Genomic DNA, 19965 nt, shown 5'->3' with positions numbered 1-19965 from the left:
CACAGCGGACCTATTCAATATTATTCATATTATTAACATTATTCATGTCGCCAGAAGGATCGCAGCTGGAATATACACGATCCGAAGTGTTTTGTTGGTTGATTTGCATTAGAATAATGGCATGTTAAACAGGCTGATCTGCTGCAGACTAACGGATTCATTCATTCCAAGAGGAGTTCTGACCACAACCAGCGCTGCTTCAATACTTTCATAAGGATCAGGGATCAGGATACATAATCATTTGGGATTTGCCTTGGTCATCTTGAGGTGAGTTATATTCTAGCCTTATATTATGTGAATGTAATTCAATTACGATGTATTGTGCAGTGACTTGATTGTACAGCCTACAGAGAGCGGTGAGCGCCTCTGCTTTAGGCGCACCTTGCAGCTTTGACCACTTTTCCTACGGTGTGCGTTCCATCGGATACAAGAGATACATGCATTATCAGACTTAATGTTATCCTTCAACTTCTTGTTTATGCCCCAAAATGACTGAATATACAGGTTTTGTAGCAATTGTGGAATTGTCGAATGTTTAAGCATGTTCTAATCATGTTCTGTACTTGAAAACATTTTCGAATATATATATATTTTAGACAAAATAGCCAATTTTACATCGAGGTGCCCAGATGTCGCTAGGGCCCACCTATCCTGTTACCGCTCCATCCATTCATCCCTCCCTCCCTCCATCCATCCCTCCATCCATCTATCCCTCCATCCACTCCACCCCCCCCCCCCCCCCCCCCCTCCAGCAGGGAATTCAGTTGTCCGCTCAAATGAATGTACATAATGGCTACTGGGCAATTTGACACGTAAACTTACACAGTTTCCACACCACATTGCATTAAATACAATGTGATTATTGCATTCAGTGGAATGCAATACTGATGGCTAATATTGTTTACAATTGAAATGATGCCATGGCCAGGTTGGGGAGAGCTGGCATGTTGTTGACCTTTTTATAGTCTTTGTCCTCCTAAATAAGCATGTCAAATATCCCCCAATAATGGGATTTCAGACGTTGTAGTAAAGCTATTTTTAACTTGTAGGCTATCTTGTTAAGAGGATTCCCTGGTCTTCCCCTTACAAGACAAGTGAAGGATCAGCTAAAAAGGTAATCCCAGATATCCATTCTACTACCAGACCACCAGCCTTTGCACTGTAGCCTTCTGTGAGCAAAGCAAACCCAGGATGTGCTGACAAGTTGAATCCGTTTATTAGTTAATCCGAGAATTAGTGCCATTCTTTCAGAGGAGATGGTAGTATTTTTTAGGAGCTTTGTGGCCATGAATGAATGCAGAGAGAGAGAGGGAGGTAGAGAGAGAGAGAGATGCATTCAGTCCTATCAGAAAAAGCCAATATTGTCACAGTAGCCTGACCTGGGGGTGCAAACAATGGGGGCTGCTTTAGAATACTAGGGTCCCATGACACTATATTATCACATTAATCTGTATCACTGCTTCTCAATTTCTGGTCCGGGGACCACCAGGGGTCCTAGTGGTCTGTAACTCTGTGAGTGTACAAATGGAACCACATTTGTGCACTCAGAGTTAAATTAACAGATTAATTCATTAAACGAACAGAGGATTTTACAGTGTCGATTGGGGCCCGAGAGATTAAAAAAATGGCCTGATGCATATCAAACTGGGGGTCCTTGAAATGAGAAAAAGGGTTGAGACTCATTGATTTAAACCATGTTATCTTGGAAGACTCTTGGCCAAAGTACAGAAGGAGTGAGGGTTTTGCTGTGTGTGTGTGTGTGTGTGTGTGTGTGTGTGTGTGTGTGTGTGTGTGTGTGTGTGTGTGTGTGTGTGTGTGTGTGTGTGTGTGTGTGTGTGTGTGTGAGTGTGTGTGTGTGTGTGTGTGTGTGTGTGTGTGTGTGTGTGTGTGTGTGTGTGTGTGTGTGTGTGTGTGTGTGTGTGTGTGTGTGTGTGTGTGTGTGTGCGTGCGTGTGCGCACGCATATGTGTGTGTTTAGGATGTTGTTTGGTGTTTGGGTAGTGTGGTGAACAAGGCTGAGGCCGGGTGTGTGTGTTGTGACACACTGACCTTGCATGACAGTGATAATGGATGGGTATGGTATGCTCTGTTATGGTTAAACCAAAGGGTGATTTTACACTTGGCATGCGTGCCGTGTGTGGCGCCAGCCAAGTATAAATCAGACTTAATGTACGTCAGGTGTCATACGGAGGCGGTATATATATATATGCTGGTCTGGACAAGCTCTGGTTAGAGAGCCTTCACACTCACCTCCACTCTTATATAATGCATCTTATTTAAGCTGTTTATTGATGTTTCAGTGTCACATGGGGTCGGCACTGTCAGGAGATAAAGAAGCACAAGCGGAGTTTAACCACATGAACCCCGGCTGCCCCATTCTGCAGGGCACGAAGATTCTGCAATAGTAGCTGATCTACAAGCTCACAACGTGTTGCGTTGCGACTTGCTGGGAGCTTGTAGATCGACGATAATTAAGTGTAGAGTCTGCAGTGGTTACCTGAGGGTAGTTCCAAACGGGCCCTTTGCAGGTCGGAAGGGACCCGGAAGGGTCCATTTGGTTCCATTTGTACACTCTCAGAGTTATGGGGGTCCTTGAAATCAAAACGTTTGAGAAGCACTGGTGTAGAGGCCTTGTATAGACCCCTGGGGTTCTCCGGTCAACTTACTAAGTATATAGAATATAAGTGCAGATATGCAGGCTTTAGCTGTTCATGCTGCAGCCTACTATCATGACCAGCGAGTGAGGTGGATTCAAGCGCATACTTTTTTTTGCCCACACTGACTCCCCTGCTTCCCCTAAATTACTATTTACGCTACTTGCACTGTGGGCCCGTTTCTGCCCTAGTTGCTCCCTTGCCGCTCCCGCCAGCCTCAGCACAACCCTCTATACACAAGGCCCCTGCTTCAGAGGCGCGAGCAGTTAGCTCTATCTCGCAACCTCATTTCCTCCTGGTCATGGATGAGTGAGATGGAGGGTGTGTGTGTGTGTGTGTGTGTGTGTGTGTGTTTGATTTAGATGCTCTAAAAAAGCTGCCAGGGTGCCTGTGTGTGTGTGTGTGTGTGTAGAGGACCTTGGGAAATGGTTTGCGCTCCCCTACTGCTTGCTGGGGCTGTTATCACGAGCTGTTGTTAACACCCCCGTCTTGGCAGGGCAGGAGGAAGCTGTGTGTGCGGGGTGTGCTTGTTCTATGGCCTCTCTCATTTTTGGGAGTGAGAAACGGCGTTCGTTCATGGCCCCCCTGGGGGGGAAGCTCCGGGCCACACAGGGCTCAGTGGTGGAAGAAGTACTTCCGGTTTGTTTTAATTGCGTACAGTAGCAAGACCACAATGTAGAAGTACTCTGTTACCATACAAGCTGTGTTCAAAAAAATGTCCTTGTCTTTAAAAATGAAAGTACCTCAGTCAGAATTGTAAGTGCAGTACCTGAGTAAATGTACTAAATTACTTTCCATTACTGTCGTTTTGCGAGTGAGCGTGGCCCCCTGGGGAAGCTCCTGGCTGTGAGGTTTAAATCATCACAGAGTCGGCCCACTGTAAAAGTGATTTTACGGAAACAAAGGTGATATTACGGAAACAAAGGTGTTATATGTATGTATACGACTGTTTCCCTTGGAAAATCTGTGTCCCTTCAGCTGTGTTCAAAAGGTTCCCTGTGTGGTTAAAAAAAAAGCCAGACCGTGGTCTACGTTCTTTGACATTTCGACAACCGGTTTTCCCCCGTGAGCATTTGAAAAAGGCAGTTTCATTTCTAAAAATAGGCACTTTTTGTTTTGTTCCAGAAAAGAAAGAGGCAGTTTTGTTTCGTTCCAAAAAAGAAAGAGGCAGTTTCGTTTCTAAAGAACTTTTGTTGTGAGAGAGCATCACCTCTCCTGGGATCACGACAGAGAAAGTCCCTGGCATGAGACTAAGCACAAGACAACCTTACGTAAACTTCTCACCCATACAGGCAGTCATCTGAGACATTGCTCACCATGTGATGCTCTGTCTGTGGGCGAGCTCAGTGGCCGTTGCAGAGCTGAACCATGCTAGAGAAAACACACTCTTTTTTTTTTAGAGTAAACACAGCCTGCTGCGGTGATGTGAGTTTTCATTATTTTACTTTTTTGATGACATTGGAGATTGGCAACTAGCCTATGCAGCCAATGTGACCCGATTTGTAACCACTTTCAACCTGGCGTCCCTATTTCGGGCATGTCATCGTAGGTGAAAAAAGCATTTTAAAAAACAGCAGAGCTACACACGGTTCCGAGTTTTGAGCTTGTAGGTCGGCTATTTTAGAATTCTCTGTTTTTGAACAACTTCAATCAAATCTGAATGTTTCAAATAGGTTAGAACAGTATTCTTTGCTCCACAAAATATTGGTCAAAACATTGGTAAACTGTGGCGTAGGACTCTCCATAATTGGGATCGTATCAGACCCAAGAATCTGGCATCGTCGGGCTCTAAAGTTTTCATGTCAATTTCAGCAAGGAGCTCTTTTCAAGTCCGATATTCGGACACTAGAAATACGAGGGTCTTTGTGTTCAACTTGAGCCTGAAACGTTGATCTTAATACGTCTGAGCAGATGGCACCTCAAGCCAGCAAGGCTATAATTAAAACCATGCAACAACCCACAACCAAAAAACTAGTGGTTGGGGAGTGGGGACGGATGGAGTGGCGGTGGGTTTTTTGTTTGTTTATACTTCAGTTATACCACCCACCCGGGTGGCCAACAGCCAGCCTAAAACCAACAGCAGAGTGCTAAAGTTTGTTTTTGCCCGGGTGCGAGGACCTGACATGTGCTCCTCCCCCCCACCTCGCCGCTATATCCCACCGGACACCTGGAAGCCAAATGGCCCCCCGTCTGTAACTAACCATCCACTGCACTGTCTTTTACACTTTTATACGATTATGTCTACTGCCAGCCCAGGCCGCAGCTGCGCGGATGAGGGGGTCTGGACAGAGGGGGGGAGGTTTAGTGGTGGAAGCTGCCCCCCACCCCTGCTACCAAACCTGCTCACTAATTAGCATTATTTGACCTTGGACCGCGTTCACAGCTCTGGCTCTAATCTTTCCTATAGCGACACATACTAGACACTCACTGCTAGTACACATACAAACTAAGTATGGATATAATATATCCATACTTAGTTTTTATGTGTGCTAGTAGTGAGTGTCACATTGTAGAGATGGATCCCTCAACACAACACATTCAGCTTTCTTTGTAAATACCTAGATTTGTAGGGCAGTGGTCCTCAACGTGGGGTGCAGGGAGGGACCCCCAATGGTTCTTGAGTCCCCAACCAAAATGAGAAACAGTTTAAACACAGACTAAGCTCTATTTTTTGTTTAGTCTGTTCGAAAATAGCCAATCTACAAGCTTGTGAGCTTGTAGATTGGCTATTTTCACTATTGAATAGGGCAGTGATTCTCAAACTGTTTCGCATGCAGGACCTCCAAATTGATCAATATTTGGCTGCCAACCCCCATCTGAAAATATGTTGTGCCAGGGACCCCAGAAGCACTAATGTTCAAGATTTTTGAAAAATAGCAGATATACAAGCCGCGCTATGAGCTTGTATAACTGCTATATCTTTTGAATAGCCAACGTATAAAAGCTATAAAGGGTTACTTTTGCTGGGGACCCCCTGGACCCCACTTTGAGAACCAATGAAACGGGGCTTAAAAGGTTGATTCGTTTCATGACGTTCGTTCAGAAGAGAAGCAAATCCCACCTGCCTCCTGGTACAACGTCTTGGCACGTTACATAATTGATGCCGTGAAGATGTATACGCTCACTTGGTGACCTCCGTGACGGGGGCGTGACAAGTTGTGCGGACCCCCGCGTGGCTCTCTCCTTCATCACGGGGGTCCATGAATCTCCCTGCCCTCTCCTCCCCTCACTAGGGGGGGACGGACCCACATGGCGCAACAGATGCACAGGCTGCATGCCACTGACTCCACACGCTCGCCATTCTTATGGAAATGGCTATGGTTGTCTGGCTGAATAATAGCGATGGTTTGGCGTGTGTGTGTGCTTGCATTATGGGACGGCATGTTCTGGTGTGTGTGTATGCATGTTGGCGTTGTATACAGCGCTGGTTCTCAAACTGGGTTCAGGGGACCCCCCACCACAGGGGGTCTTTGAGGGGGCAAAATGAGAAACACACTTCAATTTTTTGGGGGGTTATTCGAAAATAGCCGCTCTATGCGACACGTTGTGAGCTTGCAGAATGGCTCTATGCACAGCAGCCATATTATCACTTCCTTCACAGGTGTTACCAATGATACTAATTGAAGGCTCTGTTCCATTAAGTGTAGCACAGTGGTTCTCAGATTTTTCATTTCCCATAACTCTGAGAGTGTACAAATGGAACCAAATGTTGTACAAATGCAAATGTTTGAGAACCACTGCATTATGGGACAGCGTGTGTGTGAATTTGTGAGTGTGTGTGTGTGTGTGTGTGTGTGTGTGTGTGTGTGTGTGTGTGTGTGTGTGTGTGTGTGTGTGTGTGTGTGTGTGTGTGTGTGTGTGTGTGTGTGTGTGTGTGTGTGTGTGTGTGTGTGTGTGTGTGTGTGTGTGAGTGTGTGAGATATATACCTCTTGGCATTCCTGTCCCACTCTGCTATGGGTCCCTTGGCAGCGCTGCAGCTGATCAGCCTAAAAGACCACTTTATTAGGCAGACGGCCGGGCCATCCATCGTCCGGCTCATTGTCCGGAGGCGGGGCGGGTGTCCAGCACCCGTGCCCCGGCCCCATGCGTGAAAGAAAGGGCCCCATTGTGAGGTCCCTATATACTGGAGGGCCACTGAGGGAGAGAGATATTTATTAGCCTTCTCCCTAAGGCAGGCATAAGTGTGATTGGCATTGGAGCCAACGTGCCAGCCTGGGAGACTTGACGTGTGTGTGTGTGTGTGTGTGTGTGTGTGTGTGTGTGTGTGTGTGTGTGTGTGTGTGTGTGTGTGTGTGTGTGTGTGTGTGTGTGTGTGTGTGTGTGTGTGTGTGTGTGTGTGTGTGTGTGTGTGTGTGTGTGTGTGTGTGTGTGTGTGTGTGTGTGTGTGTGTAATATCATAAGTGTTGTCTTGTCCTGGTTTTAATCAACCTTTTAATACACACATTTTTTTTTTGTGGTGGAAGTAGAAGATCTACAATCTCACAACATGCATGACTAAGTATAAATCAGGCATAACTCCAACCCCTAAACCTAGCACCAAAAATAGCGGATCTACAAGCCTTGCAGCGCAGCACCTTGTGACCTTGTAGATCTGCTATTTCCGGTGTGTGACACCCAAGTATAAATCATGCATAACTCCAACCTTAACCCCTACACCTAACCTCTAAATACCTAACCCTAACCTCAACCAGTTTTTTTCCTAATTGTAACTATAACTATAAAGATCTTTTTAAACCATAAAACTACTGTTTCTCTTTGTGAAGACCAGGAAAATGTCTATTTCTGTATTTGTGGGGAAATTTGGCCATACATGTATAGTAACACACACACACACACACACACACACACACACACACACACACACACACACACACACACACACACACACACACACCATGATTCACGTCTCTGTGTGGGACTTGTATAAGCCTACACAAAGTAACTGTGCAATCATGTTGAGTGCCCACAGGCTTGCACAAACATACACCTACTCTCTCTTTCTCTCTGTCTCTTTCTCTGTCTCTCTGTCTCTCTCTGCCCCCCTCCGTCACATTTTGGCTCCAACACACTCACACACACACACTCACACACAGACAGAGCTGATCAGGCGTTTTCGTGGTAGGAACACATGGGAGGGGGTGTGAGTGTGTGGGCAATGTGGGCTGAATGTTCCGGCGGGTGAAATGAGTAACATTACATCCCACAGAGCAGCCTGTTGCCCGCACACAAATAACCATAACAGTAACTTTATTTATACAGCACGTTTCAAAACAGAGTTTACAAAGTGCTTTACATACAGAAAAACAGAGGAGGGAAACAAGTACAAAGGCAAGATTTTATGAGCAAATTACAGATATTAACCCACTTAGTTCAAATCCGTGAACAACAACTATGTTATTAATTGTGAATCATAATCTCTACAGTAAAACTGGCTTCATTATAAACCACCCTCGGGTTTCCTTCCTACCTCAACAGCACAACTCTCTATTTTTTTGTCCTCTCTCTTTCCTATGAAAGATTATGTTTATAAATATTGTTTCCCGTTGTGCAAACCAATAAAATTAGCAAAGAAGAAAAAAAAAAGAATCAGACTTGAAAGCATCATTAAACAGGTGTGTTTCGAGGAGTGATTTAAAAGGTGTCTGGCACCGATTTAGCACACTTGATATCCTCAGGTACTGGCGGGGCATTCCGTAGTCTGTTCCATAGACAAAGAGTCCTCTCAATCTGTCACAAGATTCCACATGTAATCGGTGTTGCTTGCTTTCATATGGGCTTATTTGTAAACGGAACTCTTTATGCGTCAGCGTTTTAAATGGATGCTTGGGCCTGTCTTTGCAGCGATAGTGTAGTTCCCCTCTGTCAAAATATATACTGTGTTGTGTGTGTGCGAGTGTGTGTGTGTTTTCCATGAGTCTGCAGCCTTGGCAGGAGGCTATTTTGTTATTAGAAAATGCATTGCATCCAACTGCACAGTTTTGCTTTGAAGTATTATGGATGATTTGTTTGCGCACTGCTGTCGCGTGCCAAAGATAGCCAATATGCAAGCTCACAACAAGTTGCGATGCGTTCATGCGTTGTGATATTGTAGATCGGCTATTTTTGGTGCTCAACACCGTCCAGTGCCCAACCAAGTATAATTCTGGCTGCTTAACTCAGGGGTGGCAGTGGCTCAGGATGTGGAATAGAAAGGTTCTTGGTTTGTTCCCAGACTACCCCTGGGATAGTTTCAAAGTGTCCTTGAGCAAAACACTGAACCCCTAACTGCTCCCTATATGAGCAGGTTGGTGCCTTGCATGGTAATGCACATTGTGAAGTGCTTTGGGGAAAGGCACTATATAAATGCTCTGGGTAAAGGCACTATATAAATGCTTTGGGTAAAGGCACTTTATACATGCACCATTTGCTTTAGGAAGCTATACTAATTAGGCCTGTTTCAGAGGCGTGTGTCTACATCATTGTTGCGGAACCTCTCGTAAGACTCCCGTCTTTAAATGGCCTGAAGGAATGGTGCAGGAAGGGTGTTCACTGACCAAACCATTTCCCAAACAAACACAGTGTGTCTGTGTTTGCGTCTGAGGAAATGTCCCGGGGCTATTTTGGATTTGTTTAACTTCAGCTGATGTGCCATCTTGGCTTTTGTGGTCAAACAGCTGTAAAGAAGAAAAATACAGGAGGAAAAAAAACCCAGAAAGCACCGCTGTTGAACAATGTTGTGTTCCGTAAGCTCAGCTGTGTTACCCATAAGCCCAGAGCACAGTCTGTTGCCCCTCACCTCTTGTTGTTACAAAACATAATCAAACCCATCCTGTTGTACTTTTCCCAATGCTTTTACACTGTACTGACCATCTTCAACTAAAACAAATGTACTGACTCATACTACCTCCGAAATAGAGCCTATGGCACTCACAATAGCAAATGACACTGATCCCCCCAATCGTTACTTCACATTAATGTCATCTGGACGGAGATATAGAACTTTGAGATGGGAAAAAGGTTGCTTCAGGAGTTTTGTCCACTCAGCCATTGCAGCATTAAAACAAACTGCCTCGCTGACATGTTGTTGTGTGTTAGGAATGGATGTACTTTATGGAGATTCTACGTATCATGTTTACTGTATGTTGTTGTGTAGTATGTTAATGTTCCTAATGTGTTTAACAGCCTGTGAAACCAAGTATCCCTCTGGGACAATAAAGTCTAATTTAAGCTAATCAATTCAATTCAATTCAATTCAAAGGGGCTTTATTCTCATGAGAAAACATACGTTTACATGACAAATCAAAAGTGGAGCAAAACAATCAAAACAAAACAATGGTTGGGTTGTACAATTAACTGGGGAATGAAGAAATGTGTAAACTATCTTACAAAACCATAAGTATTGCGCCTTTAGTTGTCAGAAATAGTTATACGTCCACATAGGAAAGGTTAGCTTGGGATAAACCTTTGAAACAAATAACAGCAGTATTTCAGTGTTTTGCATTCACTTTGTATAAAACCTTTGGGACAAATGGCAGCAAATCTTTCAAATGTATTTAAAGGTAGTTGCTGTATGTACAGTACATTGAATCTCTCTCTCTCTCTCTCTCTCTCTCCTATAGGGCACCATGCCTCAGACTCCACCGTTCTCGGGTCAGAGCTTTGGTTCCGGCGTCGGCGTCTACAACAAGAACCTATACCAGAACCAGACCAAGGACGAGGGCTACGCAGGCCTGTATTACCATGACAACCACCTGGTGTCCGGGTCGTTGGAGGCTCTCGTCCACCACCTGGTTCCCACTGTGGACTATTATCCTGATGTGAGTTAGCCTTATATAATACATACGTACACACACACAGACAGTCATTACAATGGGGGGGGGGGGGGGGTACAAACAATAGCAACAGCAATAGTAAAACTATGAAAACAGTAAGTAATTAATTTAATTAATTAATTAATTTTAAACCAATCTGTATGGTAGAGAGTATATTAAATATAACTAGTACATCTGCAGTGAACCAAATGGACCCTTACGAGGCAATTTGGTTCCATTTGTACGCTGACGCTCCGAGTTACAAATGGGCACATTATCACTGAGGATTTCACAGTGTGCTGGCTTTAATATATTTCTCGTTTTGTCTCTTTGTCGGGCCAACAGAGGACGTACATCTTCACCTTCTTGCTAAGCTCTCGTCTTTTCATCCGGCCACATGAGCTCATGTCCAAGGTGTGTCACCTGTGTATAGAGCACCAGCGACTCAGCGACCCCCAGGCCGATAAGGTACAGTACACAACAACCTCCGACCTTCTAAACCAGGGGTTCCCTAACAATGGGGTTTCCCCCATTTTGGGGCCATGAACCAATTTTTATGGGTTGTGAGTACATAAAATATGCCCTTTTTTACGTTTCCTACAACAACAACAACACACTTTAGAGCTGAAGAGCTGAAGATACGGGGAGACCCCTATTACTGAACAAGCACTATATAGCTATGATTACAATGGATATAGAGGTTTTTAATTATTATTCAAGAACAATATATTTACACCCTGTTCAATTTGTTTTGTGTCACAGCAACTAATTAGCGTTTGCCCTCCAGCTCTTGACAATTTGTGTGTGAACGTCATCTTTCAGATGAGAATCAGAAACATTGCACCCAAGATCCTGCAGCTGCTGACAGAATGGACGGAGACCTTCCCGTACGACTTCAGAGATGAGAGGCTGATGCGAAGCCTGAAGGAACTGACCCAACGGCTGGCCAGCGGAGACGAGGTTTGTCCCCCCGACTGCCCACTGCTCCTAATAGTTGGGATGAGTCTAAAGCAAACAACAGATTTCCCACGGGGATCAATAAAGCTTATCAAAAGTATAGATTTTTTCTGTACAAAAATCAGGGCAACTCAGCAGAACAAAGACCATCAATACACAGGACACAATAAGACACACAATAACACTTAACACATTTCATCCACTTTAATAATGGGTGAGGTCATCTGTGCCAAATTTGGAGAATCCAAGCCCCATTTACTTCCATTATAAAAGTGAGTAAATATTTAAGTATAGAACATTATGTGAGCAAAATATTGTTGGATTCTAAGTTAACCTAGTGAAAATGTGCACGGACAAGACAAGACAGACACACAGACCCTCTTATAGACTGCTACCTGTTTCAGGGCCACGCTGTAAAAATATGCATAATGTTACCCTGGCGTCCCAGTTTTGGGCATTTCATTATAGACGACATTGTAAGTGGTCAAAAAAAGGTCACATTTTGTTTAGCTACCGTGTTGTGAAGGGTTTTGGGGGCTAGGAGTGGTGGTGGTGTGTGTGTGTGTGTGTGGGGGGGGGGGAGACGTTATTCTCTGACCATAATGCATGTTTTTGAGCCTGGCCGATTTCAGAGAATAGTGCTATTGTTCGCGGGCTCAGAGGGTGTAGTTGTCATGTCTGGTGTACTCTGCCCTCAGTCAAGGCAAGCACGCTTTTTTATTTATTTATTTTATAGCACATTTCAACAACAAGGGAATTCAAAGTGCTTTACACAAAACATGAATCAGAAAACAGAAAACTTAAGAAGCACATGTTTTAATATAATACAAAAATAAGAATAACTTAAAATAAAACAAAAAAACAAGAAGATAAAATAATTAAAGAATTATTTGAAACACCTCGGTGAAAGGCGCTGGCAAACAGAGAGGTGTTTAGCTTTGATTTAAAAGAACTTGGAGTTTATTCCACATAATGTGGTGCATAAAAACTGAACGCTGCTTTAGTTTAGTTAGTTTGTTTAGATTATGGTTTCAGGACGCAAGACCTGTCCGAGATGGCCTGGACGGCCCTAAAGTTAAACCATTCAGCGCTTTGTAAGCAGTATTTTGAAACCAGCTCTCTGACAGGCGCTGAAAACAGGCAAATCTACAAGCTTACAACGCGTTGTGATGCGGCGCGTTTGTGAGCTTTTAGGTCGACTATTTTCAGCAAGCGATACCGTCGCATAACGAAGAATAGATTAGGCTAGAAGGTGTTTACATATTCCAGGGGTGAACACAAAATGTGTTTGCAAATATTCCGCAGATTATATAGTTGATTCCTCATTCACACAGGTTGACGCTTTTATTCGCGGTGAAGAATTGACCTCGTTCTGCGTTCTGTGTGGATGCACTCGTGACACAAACACCACTTGACACTAAAAATATACATTTTCAGTCAAATTAATGTCACAGACCAACAGAAATAGCTCCCGGTGTTGCAAGGACCTTAAGAATTCAGGTCAGTGTCTCTTCCCACGCCAATTTATTTAGCATAATATCTGTGTCCCTCGTTTCACTAAAGGCCGGTGCATTCACTGTGAACCAGTGGGACTTCACATGCATATTAGCATGCTATGCTACACACACACACACACACACACACACACACACACACACACACACACACACACACACACACACACACACACACACACACACACACACACACACACACACACGCGCGCGCGCGATGCTGTGCTTGGGTGGAGGAAGGGAAGTTAACGATAGGCAGCAGGGGGTTTTATTGACACACACACACACACACACACACACACACACACACACACACACACACACACACACACACACACACACACACACACACACACACACACACACACACACACACACAGTTGTATTACTATACTTGTGAGGACATCAACATAGGATTTTTAACATTTTTATTTTTATTGCCACTTTTAACCTTAACCCTGATGATGAAGACAGACTGTTTTTGGTGCGCAACACCAGGCCCTCACAAGTGTAATAATACACACACACACACACACACACACACACACACACACACACACACACACACACACACACACACACACACACACACACACACACACACCCTGTGTCTGTTCTGATGGATGAGTCGACACCAGAAAAAGACCACCTACCATCCTCCATTCATTCAGGTTCCACACCACTCGTCAATATAGTGCCAAACGTCAATATTGATCCTGGTCTAAATCTACAAGTCAATACATTTCACTCAACATGACACACACACACACACACACACACACACACACACACACACACACACACACACACACACACACACACACACACACACACACACACACACACACACACACACACACACACACACACACACACACACACACACACACACACACACACACACACAGGGTTGCTTACAGATTTCCATCAGTGCGTGTCAGTGTGTACTGTGTGTAATGTGTGTATCCTCACAGAAATCTCTCACGCTGCTCTGACTAATGGGTGATGTTTGCGTGGAGACAAAACAGCTTATGTCAAAGGTTCAGCTGCAGTACACACACACACACACACACACACACACACACACACACACACACACACACACACACACACACACACACACACACACACACGTCGCGCACACACAAGGTCCGTTGAAACCAATGTTGAGAACATTTGGAAAATAAGCCGATCTACATGCTCACAACGGCTATTTTCAGTGAAGAGATTTGGTGTAGATGGAAAAAAGGTGAGGGGCAAAGTATAAAGATATGAGAAAGGCTGCACATTTCAAAACTGCTGAAATCAGTTCTGCAGGACATGTTTATTTGTTTTGCACATGTCCTCCTGTGTAACCGTTCCCTGCAGATGTGATGTGTCTAAACGGGACAAGATGTTCCCGGGTGAGGCAGCACCAAATGATACGTTCTGTGACAGATCCTATCAGTGGTGTAACTCAGTAATTACGCCATCTTTTTTTATTTACAAAGCACACAGTCCCTTCAGATGCATACACACGATCGTCACGCTCATGGACATGATAGCCTTATTCATAACAACATGATAGCCATATTCATAAAAACATGATAGCCATATTCATAAATGTGATTGCTATATTTATCTCCAGTGCAGTGTGGCACAGTTGTTTTCCCTAAGGAATGGGCGTTTGGATGGTTTCTTGTTGTGCAGCAGGTGACCGGGTCATGATGTGTTTTACCTATAGACGGTGTTGCATTACATTACAGTGTTGCAAAAAAAAACATAAGACAAACATTAATGCATTATGCAGCAAACAGTACAAAGTCACACGATTGTGTGCCTAAAAAGACAGATAAGGAAACAGAATATTGCTAAGGAAGCCATTACAAAACCGAGATCGAGATCATCTGGCTGCAGATTTGTCTGCAAGTGCTTCAAAGCTGCAGGGTTGGAACCAGAGCACATAAAAGATTTCTTTTTACAATGCTTGACTTGTGACGATTTGCCCACAATAGGGGCAAGGGTTAATGTGGTACCCATTTTAATTACATTTTGAAATTGTGATATTAGCAGAGAAATTATCTAACATATCAGACAGCTTACATTTCCCAAAAGATAATGCATGTATTTAATGCCAGTTTTCATTTAATTTTGATTAAGACTAAGACTAGACAATTTAAGATGACTAAAATATGGCCTTCATTGGCCATCATTGGCCATCGAACTCCAGAACACACTGTGCAATGGTGTGAGCGAGAACTATATACTTTCGCCTTCCTCTCTCGGCAACTTGGAAGCCATCACCGCTGAGCCATTTCAAAGAATCTAACCGTTAAAGTGGAGGAAGTCGTTTCGGTGATCAGCACATGCAATTACTCCTAGACGCCTGCAGCTGTTTATGAAGACCCAACGCAGAGTTTAAGTGTGTGGCTTCAGCCTTTGGAGTTTTTTAAGTGCAAAAAACACACTGCCTGTGTGCAGCGCCGCCACGCGCCATTGGCGCGCGTGAAGTGCCGGCCTGTAGCGCCGACAGGAAGTGCCGTGCTCTGCAGGGAGAACACTATTGAGAACACACACGCTGCGGGATTTGTTTTGTGTATTGCAGGCAACTTGATTCCCAGACAGTGGTGGAAAAAGTACTCAAATGTTTTACTTAAATAAAAGTATCGATACTGCAATGTAAATACTCTGTTACGATTGAAAGTCTGGAATTCAAAATGTATTTGAGTAAAAGTACAAAGGTATTGGTATCAAAATGTACTTAAAGTACCATAAGTAGAAAGTACTCATTATGCAGAATGTCCCATTTCACAATTTTTCAAATGTATAAAATCTTTTGAAAATAGCAGATCTACAAGCTCACAATACGTCGCTTCGCGACGTATTGTGATCTTGTAGATCGTCTATTTTCAAATAGCCAAAGTTTAAATAGGGCTAAAGTAGTTAATGTATGTTTTGTAATAATAATCAAAATCTACAAAGTAACTAGTAACTTAAGTTTTCAAATAATTATAGTGGAGTACAATATTTGCCTCTGAGATGTAGCGTAGTAGAAGTAAAAGTACTGGAAATACTCCAGTAAGGTAAGAAAAATACCTCAGAATTGTACTTAAGTACAGTACTTGAGTAAATGTACTTAGTTACTTTACACCACTGGAGAACACACATGGTGCGGGACATTTGTTGTGTCCTGAGTATTGCAGGCAACTCGATTCCTCACCTGAATAGCCAATCTCCAGAGCTAAGGCTCACCAGGCATTCTCTCTTTTGGGGGAATCGTTTTATAATGACGGGATTGTGTGCCATTCAACTCTGGATATTTCCAACGATCAGTCTCTCCTCGTCCATTGTGCCTCGACAACAACAGATTGGGACTATAGTCTGCAAGTTGGGAATCTGCTAGGGAAGAAGAGTTGAAGGGTTGCCAGGCCCACCGGTACACGGACACATACAAGAAAATCCCCTTTTTTCAGTGACAGTGGCACGAAGGGTCACTGGGTGGCACGTCGACAAGCGCTGGCGCGTGTCTAGCGCTGCCAGTGGGGGGGGGTTGTAGGCAATAATCGGAGCGGCTGTTTTGATGCGCTCCCTTTCCCGCCGATGTGTTTTGCACTTTAGTGATACACTGGAGTTTGATGCCGAGCCCTGCAGAGCGCCGAACCACAGCGCTTCCAGAATAGATGCCCTGAACATCTGCTCCCAGTCGGGTCCAGACCCAGACCACAGTCCAACATTCCGGGCCTTGATCTCCCTGCACTAGGCCATCATTTTGGATGTGGGTTGGATATATAAGGAGAGAAAAGTCAAGACATAAACAAGCGCCGCATGTGATCTGGATCTGACCTCGTTTTAGCGCTGGGAGTTGTAGCCTTCCATCCAAATGTCTATAGTTCTCATCCTGCAACATTTCAATGCAGAGAATAATTCATTGAATTTGATGTGCATTAGGCCACAGACCCCCATTTGATACTCTTTTTTTTAAATCTCTGGGACCCCAATCTACACTGTAATTTAAAGGAGTAGTTCACCCAAAATATTACTTATTTTCTATCAATTACACACCCCGAGATTATTTTTTTTATCGCATTCCTGAGCCAATAATTTGATAACCGGCGGTCTCTCCGGTAGGAGACACAAAGAGTCTCCTTTGTGTCTCCTACACAAAGGAGACTGTAATTGATGGAAAATAAGTAATTGTTTTGGGTGAACTACTCCTTTAACTGAGTATACAAATGCAACGGTTCCATTTGTACACTCTCAGAGTTACAAACTCATAAAGGGTTCATTTAGTTCCTAGCTATCAATCATTTAGTTGTCGTACCCCCCCTGTAACTCCCTCCATGTCCTCTGGGGGGTCCGCGGATCATTGCTCACTGCGGAGGCAATCGAAGCGTCGTGATCTTTGAGATGCTTGACTTGCAGAACAAACACAGCGTACCCTTTGGCATGGGTTAGTTGGAAGCTCTTGCAAGAAGTGCTGTCGCGTAGCCAAGAAACGAACCAAAAACAAGGTGCCAAGCGGGTGGCAGCCGCGGACCAACCAGGAACTGACTCGCACCAAGAACCCACCTGCCAGCTCAGACAGTGCCAGGATGCCCCCCCCCAAAAAAAAATAATTCCATTCCATCACCAATTGTGGCGTTGAACAAGCGGTACCCCCACTGCCTCAGAAATGCTAGGCATGCTGTCATCTGAAAGAAGTGTGGGCTATATATAGCCGTAGCCTGCCCTCTGTTTGGAGTGGGGACAGGAGTAGTGGCAGGTGGTGGATTTTTGACGAGGCTTCTCGTGTGATTGTTGTCCAACTGTACACACAGTTAAAATCCTCAGTGTTCATTTTAAAGGCGGCGTATGTGATGTTTTAAAGTTTTTATTTTAGTTCTTTTAGTTTATGGTTGTCGTTGTTTTTTAGTTAACCTTCTAAAAACGTTTTTTGAAAGAAATATACGAAATAGAAATATGTTCCAGGGACCCCCAGAAGCGAAGATTTGAGTTACGTTCGCTTTAAAAACAATATATTCAAAGATTTGCACAAATTTTCACGTTTTTTTTAAAATAGCAGATCTACAAGCTCATAACTCGGTGCCGCGCTATGAGCTTGTATATCTGCTATTTTTGAATAGCCAAAGAAATCTAAAATGACGCGGAAGCGTTCCCGCTCGCTTAATGGGTTAAAGCTCTATATTCTGATAGTAATCATTGCTAAACACTCAGTAGCAGGGGTCTCCCGATTTTTTCAGCTCTAAAGTATCATACATTTTCAGGTCGAGACACCAACTTTTATTCAACCAGGAGAGAGAACCCCACAAACATCATGTATCAACTTCAATTCCATCTTCTTCACTTGTTTACCCCTGTATCCCGTACGGGTTCTCTCACTGATTGGATAAAATTGGTATTCCAAAACTGAAAATGCATTTTCTGTTTACTAAAAGTGCCGGAGATATGAGGACAAATAGTGTCACAATAGCAGATATTGATATATCTCGCCTGCATGCGCGCACACGCAATGATATAGGAGGGAGCCCTTGTTCCCTTTTGGGACAATTCCAAGTTATGCAACTGTTCCAAAGTGTGTCAGAGAGGAGGGCCCCCGGTTATCTAATATAAGTGGTCTGTATCAAATTAGGGAAAGGCATGAAAGCCCATGGGGCCCGAGCGAGGGTCCGGCCTGCTGTTCTAGCTGCCTGCGCTGAGGTCTTTTATTAGGTCGGGCAGGAAGAGAGGGTCTTGCATAACGAGGAATGACCGCCCGCCACAGTTCACAGGCGGCGGCATCGCCACAAGAGGAAGCTTTGTTTGGGAACACACAAGAACATCGTGTTGCACAACACGGAGGTGTCAGATTATTAGCCGTGCTTTTCGGTGTCGGTCGTTGACAGCGGCTTGGCAGACGTTTGTGCTGACAATGCAGTATGTGTCTGTGTTGTAAATTCCATCGAGATTGGTATCACTCTCTGGCATATACTGTATACAGTATAGTAGCTGTGGTGAAGTATGAATCTGAAATGCATACAGCGGCACTTGTGCATGTATCCTATAGACTGGACTGTACATTCACTTTCTATTCAAATGTTTTTTATGGCATTTTGTTGTCCGTACGAGCATTATGTCCAGAACTTGGCACAAACATCCACTTGGACTCAAAGAGTGAACTGAACGGAAGTTGGTGGTCAAAAGGTCAAGTGTTAGGGTTGACCTCACAAAACACATATTAAATTCATTAAAGGGGTAGTTCACCCCCAAAATTACTTGTAATTGTATCGATTAGTCACCCCATGGAGACTTGAATTCATGGATATTTTTTTGTTTTTGTCGCATTCCTAAGCCAACAATTTGATGACCAGTGGACCGGTAGGAGACACAAAGGAGACTCTTTGTGTCTCCTACCGGAACCGCTGCCGGTCACCAAATTATTGGTTTAGGAATGCGACAAAAACTAAAAAAGTGACTAATCAATAGAAAAAAGTATTTTTTTGGGAGAACTATCCCTTTTAAATGCCTTCAATTAACTACATATATGAGAGTGAACAGACACGGATGTAAACGGCAACCGGTTGGCAGGAGGCATATACAACCACGATGCTGTATTTCTAGTTAACCTTTAGTGCTGCGAGGCTATTCCTGGAAGAAAACAAAAACAACCTGTTATTCACGAAAACAAGTTCCGGACTGCACCTTAAAATAGACTCACCTTTCTCCCTTTCCTCTCCTTTTTCTTTCCATCTCTCCATCCCCCCTCCTCCTCCTCCTCCTCCTCCTCCGTCTCTCTCTCCAGGTGTACAGGAAGGCGGTGGGTCAGATGAGCCAGGGTCTCATCCGGAGGCTGACGGTGCTCAGCCAATACGAGGAGGCGCTGGTCAAGATCAACGCCACGGCGGCGGAGCGCCTGGCGACCGTCAAGGCCAAGCCCCAGGCGTCCATCCAGAGGGACCTGCTGTCCATCTGCAACGACCCGTTCACCGTGGCCCAGCAGCTCACACACATAGAACTGGTGAGCAGTGGTGTTATGTAACTTAAGTACATTTACTCAGGTACTGTTCTTAAGTACAATTTTGAGGTATTTTTACT

The 19965-nt window shown here is 44.2% G+C and overlaps 1 protein-coding gene across 1 annotated transcript in view; it reads left to right on the top strand.

The window, feature by feature from the left end:
- Positions 1–19965, top strand: part of rasgef1ba (RasGEF domain family, member 1Ba) — a 38225-nt gene continuing 18260 nt past the window's right edge. The window contains exons 1-5 of the mRNA XM_084054748.1: positions 1–267; positions 10253–10450; positions 10790–10912; positions 11267–11404; positions 19673–19888. Coding sequence (XP_083910874.1) covers positions 10259–10450; positions 10790–10912; positions 11267–11404; positions 19673–19888 — 669 coding nt within the window. The 5' untranslated portion in view covers positions 1–267; positions 10253–10258. The remainder of the gene's footprint in view (positions 268–10252; positions 10451–10789; positions 10913–11266; positions 11405–19672; positions 19889–19965) is intronic.

The sequence above is a fragment of the Gymnoscopelus microlampas genome (genome assembly GCF_963454915.1).
Source record: "Gymnoscopelus microlampas genome assembly, chromosome: 4".
Taxonomy (NCBI): domain Eukaryota; kingdom Metazoa; phylum Chordata; class Actinopteri; order Myctophiformes; family Myctophidae; genus Gymnoscopelus; species Gymnoscopelus microlampas.
This window is presented reverse-complemented; position numbering and strand designations above follow the sequence as displayed.